The sequence below is a fragment of the Propithecus coquereli genome, unplaced genomic scaffold, assembly GCF_000956105.1.
Source record: "Propithecus coquereli isolate 6110/MARCELLA unplaced genomic scaffold, Pcoq_1.0 Scaffold131, whole genome shotgun sequence".
Lineage (NCBI taxonomy): Eukaryota > Metazoa > Chordata > Mammalia > Primates > Indriidae > Propithecus > Propithecus coquereli.
In genome coordinates, this window is record NW_012137303.1 from 1843079 (window position 1) to 1865551 (window position 22473).

The 22473-nt window shown below is 38.5% G+C and overlaps 1 protein-coding gene across 1 annotated transcript in view; it reads right to left on the reverse strand.

Moving 5' to 3' along the window:
* Window positions 1-9406: 9406 nt before the first annotated feature.
* SCGN (secretagogin, EF-hand calcium binding protein) overlaps window positions 9407-22473 on the reverse strand; it is a 47532-nt gene continuing 34465 nt past the window's right edge. Inside the window, exons 8-11 of the mRNA XM_012638572.1 lie at window positions 20401-20446; window positions 20081-20140; window positions 18264-18332; window positions 9407-9973 (exon numbers count right to left, since the gene is read on the reverse strand). Coding sequence (XP_012494026.1) covers window positions 9845-9973; window positions 18264-18332; window positions 20081-20140; window positions 20401-20446 — 304 coding nt within the window. The 3' untranslated portion in view covers window positions 9407-9844. The remainder of the gene's footprint in view (window positions 9974-18263; window positions 18333-20080; window positions 20141-20400; window positions 20447-22473) is intronic.

A 22473-nucleotide genomic window follows, 5' to 3' on the forward strand; every position in this document is an offset into this window, starting at 1 on the left:
GTGAAGTCTCCTTCTCACCCCATCATCCAGTTCCTCTTCCTGGAGGCAAACAAATTGCAAATTTTCTTACAAAAATAAGCTGTACCTATTTGAGCAAATACAAGCATACTTAATTTTAAAGCTATTTTTATACAGCTCTATTATTTTTGTTTCACTATTTTACTCCCTGAGTATTTATTTTGTAACAATCTCTTTAGGCACTAATTTTACTCATGAGCTTTATGGTTTTTTTTAATGACTTTAAACATTTTTTGTTTTATTGATTGATTGATTTAAATTTTATTGGGTATATTTGAGTCTTACCACATGATACTATGGAATACATATACATAGTAAAATGGTTACTATAGTGAAGCAGATTAACATATCTGTCACCTTACATAGTTACTTTTTTGTAACAAGAGCAGCTAAAATCTACTATTTAATAAAACTCCCTAATACAATGTTACTACTTTTAATCCTCATAGTACCTTAGAGCTCTAGACTTATTCATCCTACATATCTGCTACATTGTTTCCTTTGACCAATATCTCCCAATGTCCTCTCCCACCACCACCCCCAACACTCCCCATGGTAACAAGTTTTTTCTCTATCTCTGTGTTTGAGCTCTTTTTTTACATATACATTCCACAGATAAGTGAGATCATGTTATATTTTTCTTTCTGTGTCTGGCTTATTTCACTTAGCATGTCTGCCAGGTCCGTCCGTGTTGTGGCAAAGGGCAGGATCTCCTTTTTGTAAAGTTTGACTAATATTCCATTTTATATATTTAGCATGTTTTCTTTATCCATTCATCTACCCATGGACATTTAGGTTGTTTCCATATCTTGGATATTATGAAAAATGCTGCAATGAACTTCAGAGTGCAGATGTCTTACTGAGGTAAGGTGATTTCGTCTCCTTTCTGTATATACTTCAGAAGAGGGATTGCTGGTAGTTCTATGTTTAATTTCGTGAGCTTTGGAATCAGAGTTTGCAGACTTACTTGATTAAGAATTCCTCCTAGCCCCGACCCCTGCACACACCCCCGCCCCCCGCCAGCTTCCTTGCTATATCACCTAAGTTCTTCTCCTCCAGTACCTTGGTGCTTGCATCAGACTGTCCTCCCAGGGCCACAGCTCAGAACCCACATCTTTCACTGGGGGCCTGTGACTCCTTTCCTCCTCTAGAAATATTAGGGATGTTAGAGGTTACATGATGGCGGAGTGGGTGACTGGGCACAAACTATAAATCTGGGTCAGCTTCCTCCAAGCCCTCTAGGTATGAGCCACTCATCAGCCTTAGACCCAGCAGCACCTCTTAGCCTTTCCAGCCTCTTTTTGTGGCTGGGAAGTCCATCCCCAGCCCGTCTTCAAGCAGTGAGACCAACTCCTTCCTCTTCCTTCAAGGACCCTTCTAGTGCCTGCTGCTGCCACTCTTGCCTCAGAGTCTGGAGCCCAGCAAGACCTCAAGTCCTGCTCTATCCTACAGGAAAAGGCTTGTCTTGTTTGTGAGCATCATTTTCTCAGTTGTTTTCTCCTCACCGATTCTGACGCTACTATGCCTTTGGAGTGGTGGCTGGGGGACAGGTGTGCTCAAAGCCTGAACATACAACATCATGTTCACTGAAAGTCAGTATTCATATTTTGCAGATGAGTAAATGGATATGTAGAGAGATTAGATGATTTTCCCCAGGCTATACACCTAGGAAAAGTCAGAATTAGAACTACATACCAGGTCACCAGCATCATAAGTGAGGCTTTCTCCATTACACAGTGATACTGTAAGTGTCTCATCTGCACTGGGCACTGTGCTAGGAGACATATGATGGTGCAGTGGTCTTGCAGGGCCAGCTGCAGTTGCTACCTGACAAAGTCTAAAACAAGGTTTTCGGATGTTACTGGAAGCTTTCCACCTCATTGGTGGTGACAGGGCCACAGATAGAACAACTACAGCAGAATTAGAATTAAATTATGGCTATTCATTAAAGAATAGTGGAAATTGGGTGAAAAGAGGCTGTGGAGTGTATTAGAGCAGGTTTTACGGAAAAGTTGGGACTTAAGAAGACCCACAAAGAAAGGGTAAATTGTAATTGGTCTAGGACAAGAAGAATGAAGTGGCAGGTGGGAAGAAGAGACCTGACCAAAATCAAGAGGAGGAAACAGGCAGCTGTGAGGTCACTGCAGCAAGAGGAGGGAGGCTGGACAGGTGTGAGGCAGCAGAGGAGAGTGCAGCCAAAGTCAGAGGATGAGCTGAAAAGACACCATGCTGCCTCAGAGTATGGGGGAAAATGAGGGAAGGTTTGTGGTTGAAATAATTAGTTCCCCTAACCCAGGAGGGAAAGAAAAGAGAAGATCCTTGAGGAGACAGAAACAGGTTTTTATCTGCCAGGTTGTGACTATTTGTTTTGATAGTTAAGAAACTCATCTTGTCCTAAAATTATCATAGAAGTATCCATGACTGTAAGTATCTCCACCCCAATAAAGCAAAAGTAGCTGACTATTGCTGTTTGGAAAACCTACAAACTTTCATCCTCGAGAATTTATAAACAAATAAGCAATCAAGAAACAAAACTGAAGCCTATGGGTGTGGTAGGTAGTAGGGCCTCTGAAGTTGTTTTTATACCAAGCCCTGTCTAGGTGTAATCAGAAAATCTGTGTTTGTGTGACTGTTAAGTCCATTCGAGCTACTGATTTCTGCAGAATTTTGGGCTGAATTGATCAGAAATTGCAATACCAGGAGATAAAGTAAAGCTGGTTACCCACACTGATGTTACTGAAATTTTACAAAAGTGAGTGATTGAGATCTATCACTTTATTTATTTTAGGCTACATTATTCAGCAAATGTGATTATGTTTTTATTGTGCTTTATTATCATGTAGAGCCAATAAAACAATGTATTAAGTACTGCCTTATTCGTAACTATGTTGTACAGAGGATTCTTGGACCACCATCAGCAACAACAGCAACAGTAACATTACCAACAAAAGCATCACCATCACCATCACTACCACCACCACCATTACCAACAACAGTAAACATTCTTAAGCACTGCTAAGATGCTAGATTAGGGGTGGGGAACCTGAGGCCTCAAGGCCACATGTGGCTTTCTAGGTCCTTCAGTGCGGCCTTTTGTTTGAATCCAAATTTTACAGGACAAATCCTTTTATTTTTATTAATACATTTTTGTTCATCTTTTATATTTTTATTTTATTTTTTAAATGAACATATTTAAAATACCAAAGAACAAAATAAGTTTCAATAAATAATCCTCCCAGATTGACCAGCACAATTAGAACATTAGTAAGCCATAAGGGCTAAATTGACAGCTGCTACACTCATGATTTAGTTCTAACTTCTAACATCCCCCACCTGACTGGTGCCAATACTGCAAGAAGCTGGTTGGTGACAGTTAATGAGGTTCAAGTACACCAGTCTGTTATCAGCTTTTGACAACAGTGCTCTGTGTTTCTGTTTGAAGTGGAATTTGTAAATAGTTTGCACAACTCAACAGCATTTTTTAATTCTGTCTGCTTAACATCTTATCATGTCAAAGAAGACCAAGAGAATGCTGAAGGAAGAAAACAGATTTTTTAATAAGGATTGGGAATTGCAATATTACATTAATAATATCTTGTTTCTGCTAAAGATAAGATGATTTGCTTGCTTTGTGGTACTGCAATATTGACATTAAAGAAATTCAGTGCTCATCAGCATTACAACTCATAAGGACCACAAATATTTTAGATTAGAGGGAGAGGTGCAAAAGGTGCAGAAATTAAAAAATGAAAAGCAAAAGCAGAAATGATTCTTTCAAGCAGCAATAAGACCTGAAAATAATACCAGTGAATCAACTTATAAACTAGCTTATATAGTCAGGAAAAAAGGGAAGCCATTTGAAATTGGTAGAATTGGTAGAAATTGTGAAAGAATGCAGTATTGAAGTTGTAGGATGTTTAGACCCTGGCAACGTTTCAAAGTACAAACAATTGTCTCTTTCAAGGAGAACCATAACTGATCAGCAGCATGAAGTAACCTTCAACTGAACACAACAACTTCATGTAATATTTTAAAAGGAACATATATATTACTCAGTCACTTTTGATGAATCAACTGATACTACTGACTCAGTGCAGGCTTTATACTTCATTACTTTGAATATGGAATGGAAACAAGTGATCTCTAAGTACATGACATTTTAAAGTCATTGTTTGGTGCTAAGAAAGATCCAATTAAAATATGGAAAAATGCAGTAGAATACCCATGTCTTCGGCAACATGCCTGAAAAATGCTTTCTTGCTTTTCAACCACTTATTGCCATGAATCTACACTGTCCTACCTAACCCAAATCAAGATGCCCTTAAGGTCACAAATGACTGATACCCATCTAGAGGATCAACTGAAACTGTGAACCTCCATGCTGCAACCAAATATTGAAATGCTTTCCAACAAAAAGCAGATACAGCAAAGTCATTAAAAGATTAGTTAACTTTAAAATTAACAAATAGTTTTCATTTTTTGAAATTATTAAGTACATAGTAGTTAGATTTTTACAAAATAATGTGTATTTTTAAGTATATCTAATTGAAGTTTCTTGAATGCAGCCTTATTTGATTACAGCTAAATTAATGCAGACTTCCAACATGAAAAGGCTCCCCACCCCTGTGCTAGATAACAAAGACTTGTAGGACACAAGTCTTTGATAGCAATAACTTTACAATCTACTTGAAAAGAAAAGTATGCATAAATATAAAAATAACACTACATGGAGGCATAGTTGTCAAATGAGTGCACAGTGAATAACTGGGATCATAGTTTAGGAGAGGGAATTGTGTTTGAGGGTCTGACCAATTGAGGAAGGCTTTACTCATTCTTAGTAAGGATCTGTTGGATGAATGAATGAACATATATCTTTGGATTGAAGCACAGCTTTCAGGGGTGCCATCACACTTTTTCCTAACCTATCAAATATATACAACATGGGCTCTGATAAGAGACTTCTACCTCCTGGGAGCCCCTCCTTCAGCTCCTGATCACCCTCTGGTTTTCCAACGGAAGCCTACGGCCATTTATCTTCTTTGGCCATCCATCAATGAACCCACCAGCACCTGCATTCTAAGATATGAGGGTCAAACTTGTTAAGAATGTTTCTGAATGAACTCACTATTTGAGTGAAACAACCTTACCTTTTTTCTACTCAAAGATCTCCACCAGCCCTTTCTTTGTATGCTTGGAAAGGTCTTTGCCAACTTAAGGTTATAACTGGGCAGGAAGCCTAAAAGCTTCTGATAGAGTCTCAGCTATGTGCCATGACTAAAATCTTGCTGGTACTCAGGGCAAGAAGCTGCCCTCTGTGGATCTGAACAAGTTAGTACTAAAAAAATAAAACCTCCTTCCCCTACCCACCCTCATCTGTATCTTAGCCACCTGTAGACAGACACTGAGGAGGATGAGGACCCTAGGCTCAGAATTTAGTACATTCATTGCTGGAGCAATACCTCAAAGATTTCCTTCATGTAGTTAAAGGAAGAATCATGAATTCAGTGGATATAACTCAGCCCTGGGTCCAGTTCTTATTTTTTGCAGTTACAGAAAGAGCTCTATTTAGGAGCAGGAGATTAAAATTGGAGCCCTCTTACATTGCTAGTAGGAATGTAAAATGTTGCAAAGTGTTGCAGCGGTGTGAAAAACAGTTTGGCAGTTCCTCAAAAAGATAAACGTAGAATTAATATATGAGCCAGCAGTTCCACTCCTAGGTATATACACAAAAGAATTGAAAACAAAGACTCAGATACTCATATGCCAATGTTTGTTGCAGCATTATTTACAATAACCAAAGGGTCAAAATGAACCAAGTGTCCATAAACCTATAAATATTAATATATAAACAAAATGTGGAATATCCAGACAACGGAATATAATTCAGCCATAAAAAAGAATAAAGTTCTGATATGTGCTACAACATGGATGAATCAAGAAATTACTATGCAAAGTGAAAGAAACCAGACACAAAAGGACAAATATTGTAAGAGTCAACTTATATAAAATATCTAGAATAGGCACATTCATAGAAACAGAAAGTAGATTAGAAGTTACTGGGCAGAGAGCAAGGAACATTTATACATGGTTTGTGGGACTGCAGATTTTTCCATACAACCCTTATGGAAAACAGTATGGAAATTCCTCAAAGAACTAAAAGTAGACCTACCGTTTAATCCAGCAATCCCACTATTGGGTACCTACCCAAAGGAAAAGAAGAATTTTCATCAAAAGACACCTATACTCAAATGTTAATTGCAACAGCACAATTCACAATTGCAAAGATATGGAATCAATACAAGTCCCCCTCAATTCATGAATGGATTAATAAAATGTGGTATATGTATACAATGGAGTACTACTCAGATATAAAAAAAGATGAATTAATACCTTTTGCAACAATTTGGATGGAACTGGAGACCACTCTCCTAAGTATCTCACGAACGGAAAAACAAACACCACATATATTTGCTATTAAATTGGAACTAAACGATGAGCACACATGTGCACAGAGGGAAGTAAAACTCAGTGGAAATCAACCAGGGGGTGGGAGTGAGGAGGGGAGGGGCAAAAACCTATCTAATGGGTACAATGAACACTATTTGGGTGATGGACACACTTATAGCCAGGACTCAAGCATTACAAAAGTGACCTAAAACATTTGTACCCCCTTAATATTTTGAAATAAAAAATAAATAAATAAACAACAAAAAAAGAAGCTACCAGAGCTGGGAGATGGGAGAAAGGGGAATTAGGAGTTATTGTTTAATGGGTACAGAATTTCTGTTTGGGACAATGAATAAATTTTAGACATAGATAGTGGCAATGGCTGCACAAGATCATAAATGCAATTAATGCCACTGAATTATACACTTAACAGTTAAATGGCAAATTTTATGCTGTACACACATACAGAGACATAAAACACATACATATGGACATATGATCACAATGGAAGAAAAAGTTTTCAAAATAGTAGTTGGAGCTGGGCACAGTGGCTCATATCTGTATCCCAGCACTTTGGGAGGCTGAGTCAGGAGGATCACTTGAAGTCAGGAGTTCGAGACTGAAAGGGTGTGATCCTTTCACACAGTGGTCAGGATATACAGAAGCAAAAGTTTATTTATTTTTCTCAGAAAGAAAGAGAGAGAGAGAGAGGGAGAGAAGGAATGGACATGGCACACAGAGGAAGGAAGAAAATGCCGGACCACTGAGGGAAAGTTGCTTGCAGTTTTAAAGGGTAAAAATGGCTTTTTCCCTGCTGCTTTAGCAGACTGATAATAGAAGTGGCAACGAAGTTGTTGCAAGTGTTCTTTATTTTTTCCTTTCTCTGTGAGGCTGATTTTATCTGAGTCCTTGGAATCTGGTTTTTGGTAGGCATTGAGGCAAAGAGCTGGAGTGGGGAGCTTGAACCCTACTGTCTGCTTCGGGCTCTTCAAGGCTAAGAAAGAACTCTTAGAGATAACAAGTTAGGCCACAGCTGTTTAATTAAACATAACAAAGGGCAGTTATACTGTGAGTTTATTAGTAAGACCACCTTTCAGAGACCAGCCTGAGCAACATAGCAAGACCCCGTCTCTACAAAAAAAGAAAAAGAAAAATTATCCGGGCATGGTGGCACATGCCTGTAGTCCCAGCTACTCAGGAGGCTGAGGCAGGAGGATCACCTGAGACCAGGAGTTGGAGGTTGCTGTGAGCTATGATAATGCCACTGCACTCTAGCTGGGGCAACAGAGTGAAACTCTGTCTTTAAAAAAAAAAAATGGTAGTGAAAGAGAATGTATTTGTGATATATAGAGAAGGATTTCTTGAACCAAACATAAAAGTGTTGCAGTAAATAAATAGAAAATAAATCCAACCACATAAAAGAAAGAGCTTATGTTATTGGGGAAAAAAAGAAAGAAAGAAAAAGAAAACAGGAGATTAAGAAGAGAAATGAATGCACTGTAGAATAATGTGTTGTCCTGGAGATAAAGAATGTTTTTTCCTCCTTGTGGGTTTAGACTGTCTCAACCCTGAAAATGGATGTTTGTCCTTTGAAGGGTGTGTGTGTGTATGTGTGTGTGTGTGTGTGTGTGTGTGCACAGTTAGCTCACCATGTGAACAATCAGAAGGCTCTGGCGTGCTCAACTTGCCCTGTGCTGCTTCCTGGACTTTCATTAAGCTCTCATGAAGTGTAACCTGGGACTGAATGATCCGGACATGGAGAAATGTCCCACCAGGGGCTGCCGTGGGTCCCACTGTGAGACCAAACCTGTAGGGAGGGGCCGAGGTTTCCTGAAAAGTGCATGAAAATTGGCTGCAATTAAAGTGGTGGTTATGAGCACGGGCTCTGGATCCAGCCTCCCCAACTCCCCACTTGCAAGAGGTATGATAACAGACACGTGATTGATTCTCTCTGCCTCAGTTTCTTCATCTCTAAGATGGGTATCATGATAGTACCTACCTCACAGGGATTTGGTGAGGATTAAATTACTTAAGGTGTGGAAAGCACCTGGAAGAACGTGGCACATAGAAAATACTTAGTAAATATTAGCAGTAGTTCTTAATATTAATCATCTGCATGTTGGAGGTAAGGGAGACCTTAGGGGAAGAGAGGCAGGTTAGGACCATGGTATGCAATGAAGGGAATTCCAGGGAACAGTGGAATTCTTGGGTTATGATCAGCTCTAAACACACAGTGGTGTAATTTTTCTGAATTATCTATAACACTTCATTAAGCCTGAAATTCCTGCAGCCTGCTAAAAGGTAGGGGTGTTATGGAGAATAAAGTATGAGGACACTAAAGGAAAGCAAGGCCTGCCCCATATCAATCCCTCTGCCCCTGCCCCAGGAGAAAGAAGCCCTCTCCCAGGCATGGTGTCAGAGTCCTGGGAGTGAAGTGAGCAGGTCCCATGGTGTAGCCAGGAGCACACAGAGGTGCCAAGAGAGACACTTAGGGGCTTAGGAAAAGGCCACAGTGATCCCAGATTCCCTAAAGGATGCTGTTAGAAAACGAAGGGCTGGAGTGGAGAGACAGACACTTGGGTTAACTGGGAACCATTGTGTCCAAATTTCTTCTCTATTACTACCTGCCTGACCATGTGAGCTCACCAAGCACTTAAGAACAAAACCCAGTCCAGGAGGAGTGTTCTGGTCTTCTCCATCCAATAAAAAGTGATTATTGGCAACTCCTACTTTCATACCAGCTCAACAGGAAGTCAGCCCCGGTGAGGGGCTGAGAACCCCCGAAGGATCATTGGTGTGGGTTCCTTTAGGATGTTGCCCTTCACTTTCCTCCCCCACTCCACGTCCCACCCCCACCCTCCCTTAGGTAAGTGGTTTGTCTGTCAAACCATCAGGTAGAACATTTCAAAGGTCACAAGACAAAAGCAATTAGCAGCACATCTTTGTTTCCAACTGCACTTTTATTTCCACACAAAAATCTATTTGTGGAAGGTACAGAATTGCCATGAATGCCATGCACCATTCAGACTTAGCAGAAAGCAAACAACGAGAGCACAAGATGGATGGACTCAGCTGCTACTGTCCCCAGTGACTGGGAAGGAAAAGCACAGCAGATCCAACAGGGTAGCTGAGTCTGGGGGGACAGGAAAGCTCACCGTCAAGGAGAAAATAACACAGACACTGCATGGGGAGCCTTCAGCAAGGCAGGGGCGTACACGCTGGTAGAAGGGAGGCCCTAGCTTCCCTCCCCTTGCCCAAGCACACCACACCAATTGTGAGAAAGTTTGCCCACGGCATCCCCGGCAGCAATGCGCAGACACAATCCTAGCAGCAAGAGCATAGAAACACAGTAAGAGCAAAGGGCAAAGCAGCCTGGGGGTTATGGGCTGATTTTCAGCCCAAGACACAAAGCCAGCTCAGACTTCTGAATTTTTCCATCCTTGTTCACATCGCAGTGACGCAAGAGGATCTCCCGGAACTTGTCAAGGTCCACCCCACTGATGCTGGGCTGAGGGTGACAAAAGTAACATGTCATTAGGCAAGTTAACGTCAGTTTCACCCTTTAATGCCCTCCCTGAAGCTCCCTAAGCTCAGGGGGTGCCCTGCCTTCTGAGAGCGCTTCAGAGGAGCCAGGCCACGGGGGAGTGAGGAAATGAGCCTGTCTCCTCATGCCACCAAATGCTGCCAAGTGTAAGTTTTCTGCATTAGCTTCATTTCTCAGCATGTCCCTTTAGGCAAAAAAAAAAGGCTATTTCCACATCATTTCCCTGCAGTTATTATAGAAAGCCTACCTTATTAGCAACCGTAATAAAGATATTTTGCTTCAAATAGAGAATCATGATCATAAATTCCATCTTGCAACACTGATGAGAGAAGACACATTTTATTATCTCCCTGCAGGAGGTTTTTGTGCCTCTCATTTTAAAAAAGGTTATACTGAATGAAAATCTAACTAAAACATTACGTTGTTGAGCTAGTGATGTAAAATTTATTCCAAAGGATATTTTAGGGGCTAAGAAGGAATGTTAGCTAGAAATGTGATGCATGCTAGCTAGGAAAAGTTTTTGACCTTAAGCTCAAAGGCCTGCAAAGTGAGCAAAGCTTAAACTAATTGATTCTCTATAGGTTATTTCACTTAATTTTCACAATAAGCTTAGGAGGTAAATAATTACACCTCTATTACAGATGAGGAAACAGAGGCTCAGAGAGAGCTTAAACATCTTGCCAAGCTAAAATGTTGTGGCAGCATTTTTGATCCCAAGTCCTCTAACTCCAATTGAGTTCTCATTCCACTATTTCACACCATTGCCATGGAGGAAAGGCTGACCTAATGAAGCCATGTAAACGGTGATGAATCTAAACTTTAAAGTCAATGTGCAGAGAGAAAGAGAAATATCCAATTAATAAGATGTCCAAGCCCCTTGATTACTGGAATAGTTTTATGAGTAGACAGAGAAGGCAGCTACCTGCAGGGTTTGATTTCGGGGACCCTGAGCAGAGTTCCCCATCACCCAACCCTGCCCCAAATTTTCCTCACTTCCAAAGAAATATTTAAAAGATCTTCAGTAGGGGACAAAACTTTTCATTCCTTAACTAGAGAGGCACTTTAAGACACACTAATTTGCACTGTCCAACAGGGTAAATGACACCAAATCTATCCCTGATAGCAAGTTTTAAACAGGAGGAAGGAGGGAAGAGACCAACAGAAACTGGGAATAAAGAGAGTGGTGTAGGATTCAGGGAGATAGCAAGAGGTCAAAGGGTTTGGGGCCAGAAGATAAACTTGGCCAACTTCACTCCTCTGTCGAGGGTGCCCTGAATGATGAGACTGCGAGGCCAAGATGTAACATATTGGCAATAGGCTTTCTTGGTTGGGGCTCACAAAGGATAGTTCCCTGGCGATACCAGGCAAGTGTAGGTGTGGCCCAAAGAAATGTGGCTCAGAGGTCTCGAAAACGGTATGCTGCACTCCAAGGCCCCATGCTAGCTCATTTGTTGTGCAGTTGCAAAGTGGGATGTTGGTTTTCAGCATCTCCAATGACTCGTTGCTATAACTTTTCTTCAATAAGTGGCACCCTGCCCTGGGATCCTTTTGGCAAATCCTACTCTTAGAAAAGACTCAAGTGGTAGTCACTTACACATTAGCATGAATTAATTAGCCAGTGTATTTACCTCATTCAAACTATTCTAACTTTTTTTGTGAATTGAAGAATAATAAGCTTTGTTTCCTGCCATAGTAATTATTTCCTTCAAGTGAGTGGAAAATATTTTTGATGTGTGAATGTGTGTGTGTGTGTCGGGGGGTGGGAGGGTATAAATGTGGATGTATGTAAGGAAAGTTTCTTTAAACTTTTAAGTTCTGTTTTTAATGCTGGGCAACTCAGTATGAGTCAGGAGCCCTAAATGCCACTACTCAAAAATGCATGCGTCACTGAAGACAAATCAGCTGTAATCATTAGGGTTTCAGTCTTAATACCGGTTTCAATAACAAGTCACCAATTTAAGTGCAGGTAGGTTCCTGATTTAAGGGATCTACACATATTAACTCTAATCTTCAGAACAACCCTAAGTGGTTGTATCTACTTTCAATGTTAATTTACAGATAAGTAAACTAAAGCACAGAGAGGCGAATTAACCTGCCCACTGTCACACAGCTGGCACATATTGGAACCAGGATACAAACTCGCAGGGAGGCCCCAGTGTGCATCTCTATATCACTATACTGTGTCATGATCTTTTATGTAAAAATGTAATTTTTTTCTCATTCATCTCATGGGAAAGTGTGAAAGTGGACTTGAGGTAAAAATTGATTGAAAAATGCTTATCTGCCCCCTTTAATCCTGGCAATAGGGAGACCTCTGGGGCTGGCCCTCTCTCTCCATTGCTTGCCCATAGTAGGTGCTCAATTACATCTATGGAATTGGTGAGTGACTGTCCTCCAGTGCAGTCTTCATGTTTTTGTCACATGCCCTCTCTTTCCTGTACATTCCAACTCTCTTAAAACAATGAAAGCAAGTGTCTAAGCCCTCTATTAATCAGTATTCCCCAAATCTCTCTCCTAGAGGCCCCTGCACCCCATTCTGACTACTAGAGGGATGGAATTATAGTTTTGATGGTGGTAAGTGCATTTTATTGTAATCCATTCATGATAACTTTCTACCAGTCAGAATATTTAATTCTCCAGAAGCTCATTCTCTAACTGTGCAAAGTTACAGTTTTCTCTGTCTCCACTTTGCTATTTAACTGGCCACACAGGTGTCTGAAAACATTGAGGTGACAGGCAGAGCCCAAGACATTACTGCTTAAGATGTCAATCCAGGCCCCTACCAGCAACGCTGTGCTTGTCACCAAGGAATAATGATAATAAATCCCACATCCAGGCCAGTCCTGTCCCCTGTTTCTTCCCATTATCACCCGCCATTGCTATTTAAAATGAAAACAAGGGATTGTGTTGGTTTTCCTATAGGATTATTTCACTAGGCAAATAGAAATGCCTGCTCAGATATGGGGGAAGTCTCCTAGAGAGGGTCATACCAGGTGGTTGTGCTGTCATTTGAGAAGCTCAGGAAGAACTTCTTGGTTTTTCCAACTATCTTCCCGTCACCAGTTCCCACAACGCCCAACATTCTTTTGCTAGATATTCACTTTTTTGGATTACACTGCCTTCTTCTTGCCACCCATCCTCTCTTTGAAAGGTTGCTTATCAGCCAAGGGATAGCAGCACATTAAGTCACTAACATCACAGTGAGAAAATATATACTGTATATACCAGAACCTTCTTCGATAGACAAATCTGATTCAAAACAAAGTCACCATCATTGGCTTTCTGGGTAGGGAGGGGAAGAAAAGCAGAGCTGGAGGAAAGGAATTCGCAGAAGGAAATGGGAAAGCATGCCTGCTCGCTCATCAAAAGTTGGCTAAAATTTGACAATGGGTGCCAGAAATTTTAAAGTGTACAACCACTTGACTTAGTAATTCTATTCCCAGGAAAGGGCCAGGTATAGAGGAAGATTTATGCACAAGGATATTCATTACAGTGTTATTTTGAATCACAGACATGGAAAACAATCTAAATTACTCACAATAGGGGAATGTTTAGGTAAGTTATGATCTAACCAGAGATGAAATATTATATGGTTACTGAATGACCATTACTATTATTCTACTAATATAATAAACTAGTATACTATATATATTATGTATAATATCATATTATAATGACTACTATTTGGTATCATCTCAACTACATATACAAAACATACATAGGAGAGAAATCAGTTCATAATGAGTCTTCAAGTGTAGAAGCTATACTTCTGCATTTTTTCTCTCCTTTCAGATTCCTCTATGATGTATTTGTTATTTCCACAATTTAAAAAGTAAAAAAAAAATTGTGCTAAGGGCTAGTTCTTTGGAGAAGCACATGTTAGATTCACTCCTTTAGGTTAGGTAATGTCCCCTCTTGTCAACCATCTTCCTGTCAATAGTAGAGAAAAACAGATGGGGTGTCTGTGAGGGAAAAGAAAGAACTTTAGGAAGGGCCTAGGGGCAGGAACCCTCCTCACCCCCAGGCAGACATCGGGGTCATCTCTGGCAGACCATTTATTTGGCTTCCAATATTATTGTTCACATTTCTATCTCTTCTTGGGAGATCTTGGATTTCTTGACTTTGCACTTTCTAGTTTAAGCTGTAGATTCTCATGTTGATTTTTATACTGTGCTGAGTGAGTTGCAGGCTCTTAAAAAATCTTGCGCAGAAATTATTGTGCATATGATTGACAATATTGTATCATTTACTTAAAATTTTGCTATGAGGATAGATGGTATGTTAAGTTCTCTTACCACAAAAGGGAAAACAAACAAAAAAAAAAGGGAGAGGCAGGGCTGGAGAAACTTTTGCAGATGATGGATAAGTTTATGGCATTATAGGTGATGATGGTTTCATGGGTGTATACTTATGCCTGAACACATCAAACTGTATACAAAAGTTCAGCTTTTTTATGTCAATCACATTATCAATAAATTGGTTAAAAAAAAGAAATTGTGTCTGTTGCTTCAGGGACTTGCTATCTCTTCAGACTCACAGAGGACTTGGTACCATTTTTCAGAGCTTGGGAATTGGGGTTTTTGGTAATCAAATAATCTTGTTAATACGGAGTCAACATATGCATCATATATGGTTGTTCAAGAATTAAAAGACAATAAAGGAAGCTTACTTCAGCGTTATTACTGCAAACATCCCAAGGACCTTGACCCAGACTGTAAACTTAGAAACTGGGTCAACTCCCTGCTGACCCCGTGATCATTCCCTGACAGTTGCTTTTAAGATAAATTTCAGATATTGATTTGTTTACTTGTCCCATGAAGCTTTCTTATAAAATAAAAATAAAGAAAAAAGTCACAGGAGAAGACTCTTTATAAAGCCAAGAAATGTCAGATTCAACTAATGGTCACTTTTAAAGAAACCTAAAAGACTAAGAAAGATCCAATAAAGACTAGGAAAGACTCAATAAAGGTATGCACCTTCACTTACCTGGCATCAGAGGAGAATCAACTATTGTGTACATACTTTTTAGCTCAACGAATCATCTGGAGAACCCTGGTAAATTACTTTTGTATTACTGACCACAGTCTGACTCAGTCCTTAGAAAGTAGCTCTGTCTCAAATTGGCTGCTGCTTACACTGGGAGGTGCCTTTTTGCTGTCCCAGCAGCTCCACAGAAACAGAGGCAAGGAAAAAAGAGGTGGGGATCTTCTGATTTCCCATCGAGGTGATATGGGTCCATTAAAGAGTGAGGCTGGCCTCTGTTTCCCACTAATCTCTTGGTTGGTCTAGAACTTTTCCCTTCTTTTAATTGTCTCTGGAAAAAAAATGTCTACGATGTTATTGTTTGGATTTTATTTCCATTTTTTCCTATGGACCTTTGGAAACCATTGTCAAACTCAGTGACAAATGAAAGGCAGAATCATTGAAAATTCTTAAGATTATTCAGATTCAAAAGTGATGATTTTTAAGAGCAAATCCAGCAAAATTACACTGGATATAGATATCTGGGCTTTCTCTTAGAAAAATCATACAGAAATAGCAAAGATCATAGTAACTGAAGTTATGAGAGCTATATCAGTTTGCAGATCAATTTGCGATATAGTCATAACAACTAATATTTATTGAGTTCTCAATAATCTAGCATTATAGATAATATTAGTCAAGTAGCACAATGCTTATAAGCTTTATGAAGATTTTCTTCTATAATCTACATGAAAACATTATGGAGGTAGGATCTATAATAATTCCCATCTTCCAGATGAGGAAACTGAGGTTTGGATATGCTAAGTGATTTGCCCAAGGTCACATTGCCAGTGAGTGGTAAAACCAGGTCTGCAACCCAGGGTGGTCAGCCTAGAACCTGAATTCTTAGCTTGAATTCTCATCAGCTTCTTGACTTTTACTTGTCTTTATTTTCAATATTTTTCTACAATATGCAGAGGTAATTTTATAATCAGAAAAGAAAGCAAAAAATTTTAAATTCTGCATTCTAAAATATGTAAGTTAATTGCCATCTGACATAGTCACACCTATCTTTTAAAAAGAAGCCCTCTTAGGCACTGTCTTCTTTTACATTATTATTTTGGACAGGATTGTCCAGTACAATGGCATGGCCATGTGTTGAGCTGTGGATTCCTTTTGTGAAATTTCCTTTCAAGTGCTAACTATTCTGAAGCTCAGAAATGCATTCTAAAGATTACAGCAGCTTTGTTCTAACAAAATAACAAAGACCATTATTTTTGGAAATCACACTATATTCCAGGGACTGTGATAGATGTCTATGTCATTCCTAGTCTTCACACAGCCTTGGGAAGTAGATATTACTGTGCCCATTTGTTTGGACCATATGACAGGTATCAGAGAGTTTGAGTAACTTGCCCACAACATACAGTTAATAAATGGCTGATCTGAAATTAAAGCTCAGATTTGTTAGAGTCCAAAGCACTGTCCATCATTTTTTACTGCCTCACCTGCAAAAAGTTTTCAATCAATTCTTTTTATAAAAAGGAAACGAGAAAGAAGAGAGCAAAAATGAGGGTCCAAAAGAGGAGGAAGAGCAGCCGCCACCACCATGGCAGCCCCTCTGGAAACCACTATCGAAAATTCTGTGTATCAGACAATCCTGATACAAGCAGAGCCCAATCCCTCAGCCCTGTCCGGCTGCCTCCCATGGCATGGCAAAGATGTGGGATGCCCGAAAAGGCTTTCAGCAACAAATGACACATTAGTGCCTCCCCCCAAATTTGTTTCCCACAAGTTTGAGGTAAGAATAAAGAAAAGGGATAGCAAAGAAAGAAAAAGAAAAGTTCTTTTGGTTAAGGACTGATTGCTCACTCCAGCTGGGTATCCACACTGACTGCCGGGCTGTGCATACAGACCATAGAAAAGCAGAAGGCCTGGGGGTATGTATGGATATGAAGCCCCCAGGTTCTACACTCAGGCGGTTACTGGCCCCCAGCTCCACTGCACAGAGGTGGCCAGGCGGCTCTCAAAAACAGGCTTGCCATCCCATTCATTCTATCAAAAGCAAATGACAACTCTAATATGGCAAGTCCTTCTGCCATACAACTTTAATATCTCATAGATAATTACTCAGTTTCTATTACAGAAGTCATTCTGGCATTAAATACATAATGAGTAGAATGGGATTTTCCTTTAGCGACCAATGTAAAAGACAATAATAGCATACCTATACTCATCAAAATTCTAGCTATGCAAATGCCTGTGAAATCTCCAGCAGGAGCAACAAGTGAAGGGAGAAGTTGAAGAGGCAAGGGACCAGTTGGGATAGGAATAACAAAAGTTAGGAGACACAGAAGACATCTCAATCACCCTGATTAGACATCAGAAAGAATCTTGTCCATGCCTGCTCAGTCATAGTATTTGAACTTCCTGGAGATTTATGCAAAAAATAATACCTGGATGTTTTTCTGTTGCAAAGCTCCATGGTTTCAATCAGATTTTAAAAGAGGTCTGGAACTCCAAAAACAATTAATAATTGCTACTCTAATTTGTCACCATTTGGGCCAACCAGGACACAATTATTGTGTCCTGAGCAAACTTTTAAAAATTCCAAAAAACAGAAGACTACCAAATTTATTATTTACATAGTCCCATGGAAAAGGAGGAGTTGGAAATTATCTGCTTAACTGGATCATACAGCCAGGCAATACAGTTCACTAGGATCTCAAAGGAAATTGCTTTTTTAAAACATTTTCTACCCTATGTAAGGCAGCTATGTGATGTAAATATAATCTAAATTGCATCAGTCCCCCCAAAATAGTAATGTCTCAACAGGTAAGTAACCATCTTAGGCTAGGTGTTAGAGAAGCCCCTTAGCAAAAAAATATTAGAACTCTGAAGATAAGATTTATTACATGAAATTAAATTAAAATTTTTGTTATTCTAATAACTGAGTCCAGAGAAAAGAAGGGCTTTCTGTAATCAAAAAATAAAATAGTAAGATATTCAGTGGCACTGCGGTGCTTTGGTAAAATAGACGACCTTTAAATGATGGTAAAAAGATGTCTCTATGGTGGTTTCATGTAATTTAAATACAAACAATCTAAAGAAAGCAAAGGAGATTTGTTGGGTTTCATGGAAGTTCAAAGGTTGTTAAATACACTATATCCCTAGATTTTTTCTCCATCATTAACCTTCGGTCCCACTGGTTCCCAGAAATGAACAATGGAATCGATCAAAATGGCACCCCCAATTCACGAGGAGAATAATCTACACAGCTTCATAAAATCACCTGGACAAGCTCCATCATGTCTTTGACAAACCCGTCCACTTCTGGGCCTTCTAGGGCCCCCGTTTTACTCTGAAAAACAAAAGACTCAATCACCCAAATATCATTTTCTTAAGTCAAAAAGCTAAAGAATAAATTAGGCAAATAGACCAAATCAGTATTCTTGTGTAACTGCAAACTGATTTAGAAAATGGCATGTTCCAATTTATGTTCCTCATGTAGGATGTGAATGTTACACATGAATTAAAATAACTCATTGGAAATAGCTCCATGTAGCCAAATGAGAAGCAGCAGTTTTGAGTTCCTTGGCTCTTGGAAATAGCATTCACAAGACATATATTGATTTTACTTGCTTCACAGGTTCTAGGCTCCAGTTCAAATGTGTTCGTTGTGCATCATATTGATCCTCTGAAGGATAGGTTGAAATTTTTTTACTTTGCTTTATGATTTAGCAATGGCTTGGTGATTATTGAAATATAGATTTTTAAATCAAGGGAGACCACATTGAATGAGCATCTTAGAATTATGATTTAGTCTGTACAGAGATCTTTATTTTTTTCTACCTATTTTATAAACCCATGCAGGCATGAACATCTATAAAATGCAATACATATCAAAATATTTCAGTTTCTTCCCTACAGTTCACTTATGACAATTCATCCACTCTCTTCATGTTTTCTTAATCCTGAACCTCTAACATATCATTTTAAAAATTCTATTCCCTTAGTATATTTACCAAACACTTGTACACTCTCATAAAAGTTTTCTAAATCTGAATCAATTTAATTCTCATAACAGCCCCATGAGGTAAGTACTATTATTATCCTTATCACTCTAATTTTACAAATAAGGAAAACAAAGCACAGGGAGGTCAAGGAACTGCCCAAGGGTCGCATAGCTAATAAGCCAGGATTCAAACCTAAGTAATTGGTCACAGAAGCCACATGCTTAACCACCTGTGTGCTACACTGCCTCTCCCAGGTGAGACTCTTTTCTGAATATCTCTGACACAGAGATATTCAGTCTGCTTAGTTTCAAGGAGATATCTCTTATGACCTTTCCCAACTTTCTGCTTTTCTTCCTTCCTGCACTATCCTACCATGTCCTCAGTAAATTCAATCTCTGCCATACTTGGTGCCTTAGAATTATTATTGTTTTCCCTCTAAAGAAGGATCAAATAATTGGTCCTATAAGAAAAATAGTTTTTATGTCAAATAGGTATGAATTTGCCTCTATTTCTTTGGGTTAGATGTGGGGAATTTTTGTTTGTTTGTTTTACATACTATTATAAACGGACTTTTAGTCCTATAAGAAGGAGAAAACTTCTCTTAGTATGGATTCAAGAAGCAAAAAAAAAAAATTGTGATTTTATTCTCTTCTCAATCATAAAACAATCCTTTGGCTATTTTTACTTAATTCTCAGAAGATGTAAAGAAGCAGAGGGTACTTTGACTTAGCAATGAATTTGCCTCTATTTCTTTGGGTTAGATGTGGGGAATTTTTGTTTGTTTGTTTTACATACTATTATAAACGGACTTTTAGTCCTATAAGAAGGAGAAAACTTCTCTTAGTTTGGATTCAAGAAGCAAAAAAAAAAAAATTGTGATTTTATTCTCTTCTCAACCATAAAACAATCCTTTGGCTATTTTTACTTAATTCTCAGAAGATGTAAAGAAGCAGAGGGTACTTTGACTTAGCAACACAAAGTAAAATTGCTATTCATCATATAAATTTGGGATCTGTGGGTAGGATGACTCCACACAGGAGCTAAACAATCTCCCTACCCAAAGATGGCTGGCACAATACAGAGACACACTTACAATATCATAGTGGGCAAAGATTTTCTCAAAGTCCCTCTTCCTTTCTTCAGTAGAACAAGCCTGTGTATGGACAAAAACATAATGTCAGTCCAGCAATGTGAAACTCCAGTTGTGCAATTTTTTCAGGGTCCTGGGCAACTTTTATAAACTTTGAGTCAATGACCCTTAAGATCACTGAATTCTACTCAGAGCCTTTGTCACTCTCTAAATAAGTTATTAGATAAAAGGTGGGACAAATCGATACTTGCCTTTCTTCTTTCCTCAAATTCATAGAGAAAGATGAATGACATAAACCCATCTAGAGAAATGTCACTACTTACATCCATTTTAAATTGGAGAAGGAAGTTTTCCTGAAGAGCCAAAATCCTAAATGGAAAAAATGAAAATTCACATGATAATCTATCAGCTCTCAGTTATAAGCAAATGTACAGGTCTGATGTGTGGAAAAACAGACAATTTCCACACTGTCCCATAGAACAGAATAGGTGCTTAAAATATAGGAATCCCTACATCACAAAAATAAAGAAATTGATTGGGAGAGACTCATAAGGATTAGTAGACACCACAGATAGACTTAAAAATTCCTCTTGTTGAAAAATGACAGAGTATAGGCATCTGAAAATTCTCTCCTCCATAAAAGCAATGAGGAAGCTGTAAAAATAGTCAGAATAATTTTTTCAGAACTCTGGAAAATAGTTAAAATCTTACAATAATCTAGGGAGTGTTTATTCTGAAAAAACAGCTGAATCTTGATAAGAGCAATGAATGTTATGGCATTTAACTTACTCCAAAACATATCATATGCAGAACCAGTTAGTAAAGACTGGGAGAGTTACTGGTTCCAGGAATTTAAGAAAATCTCTGTCCACTTATAAACTAACCATTGAGATACCAAACAGAGCCTTCAATGGACACACATGACAAAGAATACAGACTTTATACAATTAGTTCAGAAAAGTCACTAAACAAATAAACAACAAGAAAAATCATCAACAACAACAAACATGTCCTATAAGAAATTGTAAAGGGAGTTCTTCAGGCTGAAATGAAGGGCATCCTAGAGAGCAATTTGAATTCACATGAAAAAATAAAGAGCACCGGTAGACGTAACTATATAAGCAAATATAAAAGACAGCATAAAAGTATTTTTTGTTTGAAGTTTTTTTTTGCTATCTGATTTAAAAGACAACTCCATAAAACAATAATTAAAAATCTCTGCTGTTGGGTGCACAATGTATAAAGATGTAATTTTAACAACACAAAGGAGAAGGGAGGGATTTGAACTATTTATTATACAAGTAAAATTTTGATATAATATTGAAATTACTTAGTATTAATTCAAAATTAGATTTGTTCTAAATTTAGATGTTAATTATAACCCTCCAGGCAACCACTAAGAAAATAATTCAAAAAACATACAATAAGAGAAATAAGTGAATTAAAATAGTACCCTAGAAAATATCCATTTAACATAAAGAAAGCAATAATGGAGGAATAGAAGAACAAAAAAGACATAAGACACTGAGAAAACAAATAGCAAAGTAGCAAACAAATCCTAACTTATCAATAATTACATAAAATATATGTAAATTAAATACTCCAATAAAAGCAGAGATTCACAGAATGGAAAGAAGGAAGTAAAACTATATCTATTTATAAATGACACAATCTTGTATATAGAAAATCCTAAGGACTCCAACAAAAAACTATGAGAGCTAATAAACAAATAGCAAATTTATAGGATACAAGATCAATACATAAAATTCAATGACCAATCCAAAAAAGGAATTAAGAATACCATTCTCTTTAAAATAGCATCAAAAATAATAAAATGTTTAATAAATTTAACAAAAGAGGTACAACTCATAGATCGAAGACTGCAAAACACCATTGAAAGAAATTAAAAAAGACCTAAGTAAATGGAAAGACATCCCATATTTATATATCGGAAGACTGAATATTGTTAAGATGACAATACTCCCCAAATTGCTCTACAGATTCAAAACAATCTTCATCAAGACCTAAGATGGTTTTTTTGCAGAAATTGACAATCTGATCCTTAGATTCATGTGGATATGCAAATGACCCAAAATAGCCAGAACAATCTTTGAATAGGAAGAACAGAGTTGGAGGTCTCACACTTTTGATTTCAAAACTTGTTTACAAATCTATGGAATCAAGGCAATTTGGCACTTCTATAAAAACAGACATGTAGGCCGGGCACGGTGGCTCACGCCTATAATCCTAGCACTCTGGGAGGCTGAGGCAGGTGGATTGTTTGAACTCAGGAGTTCGAGACCAGCCTGAGCAAGAGCAAGACTCCGTCTCTACTAAAAAAATAGAAATAAATTAATCGGACAACTAAAAATATATAGAAAAAATTAGCCGGGCAT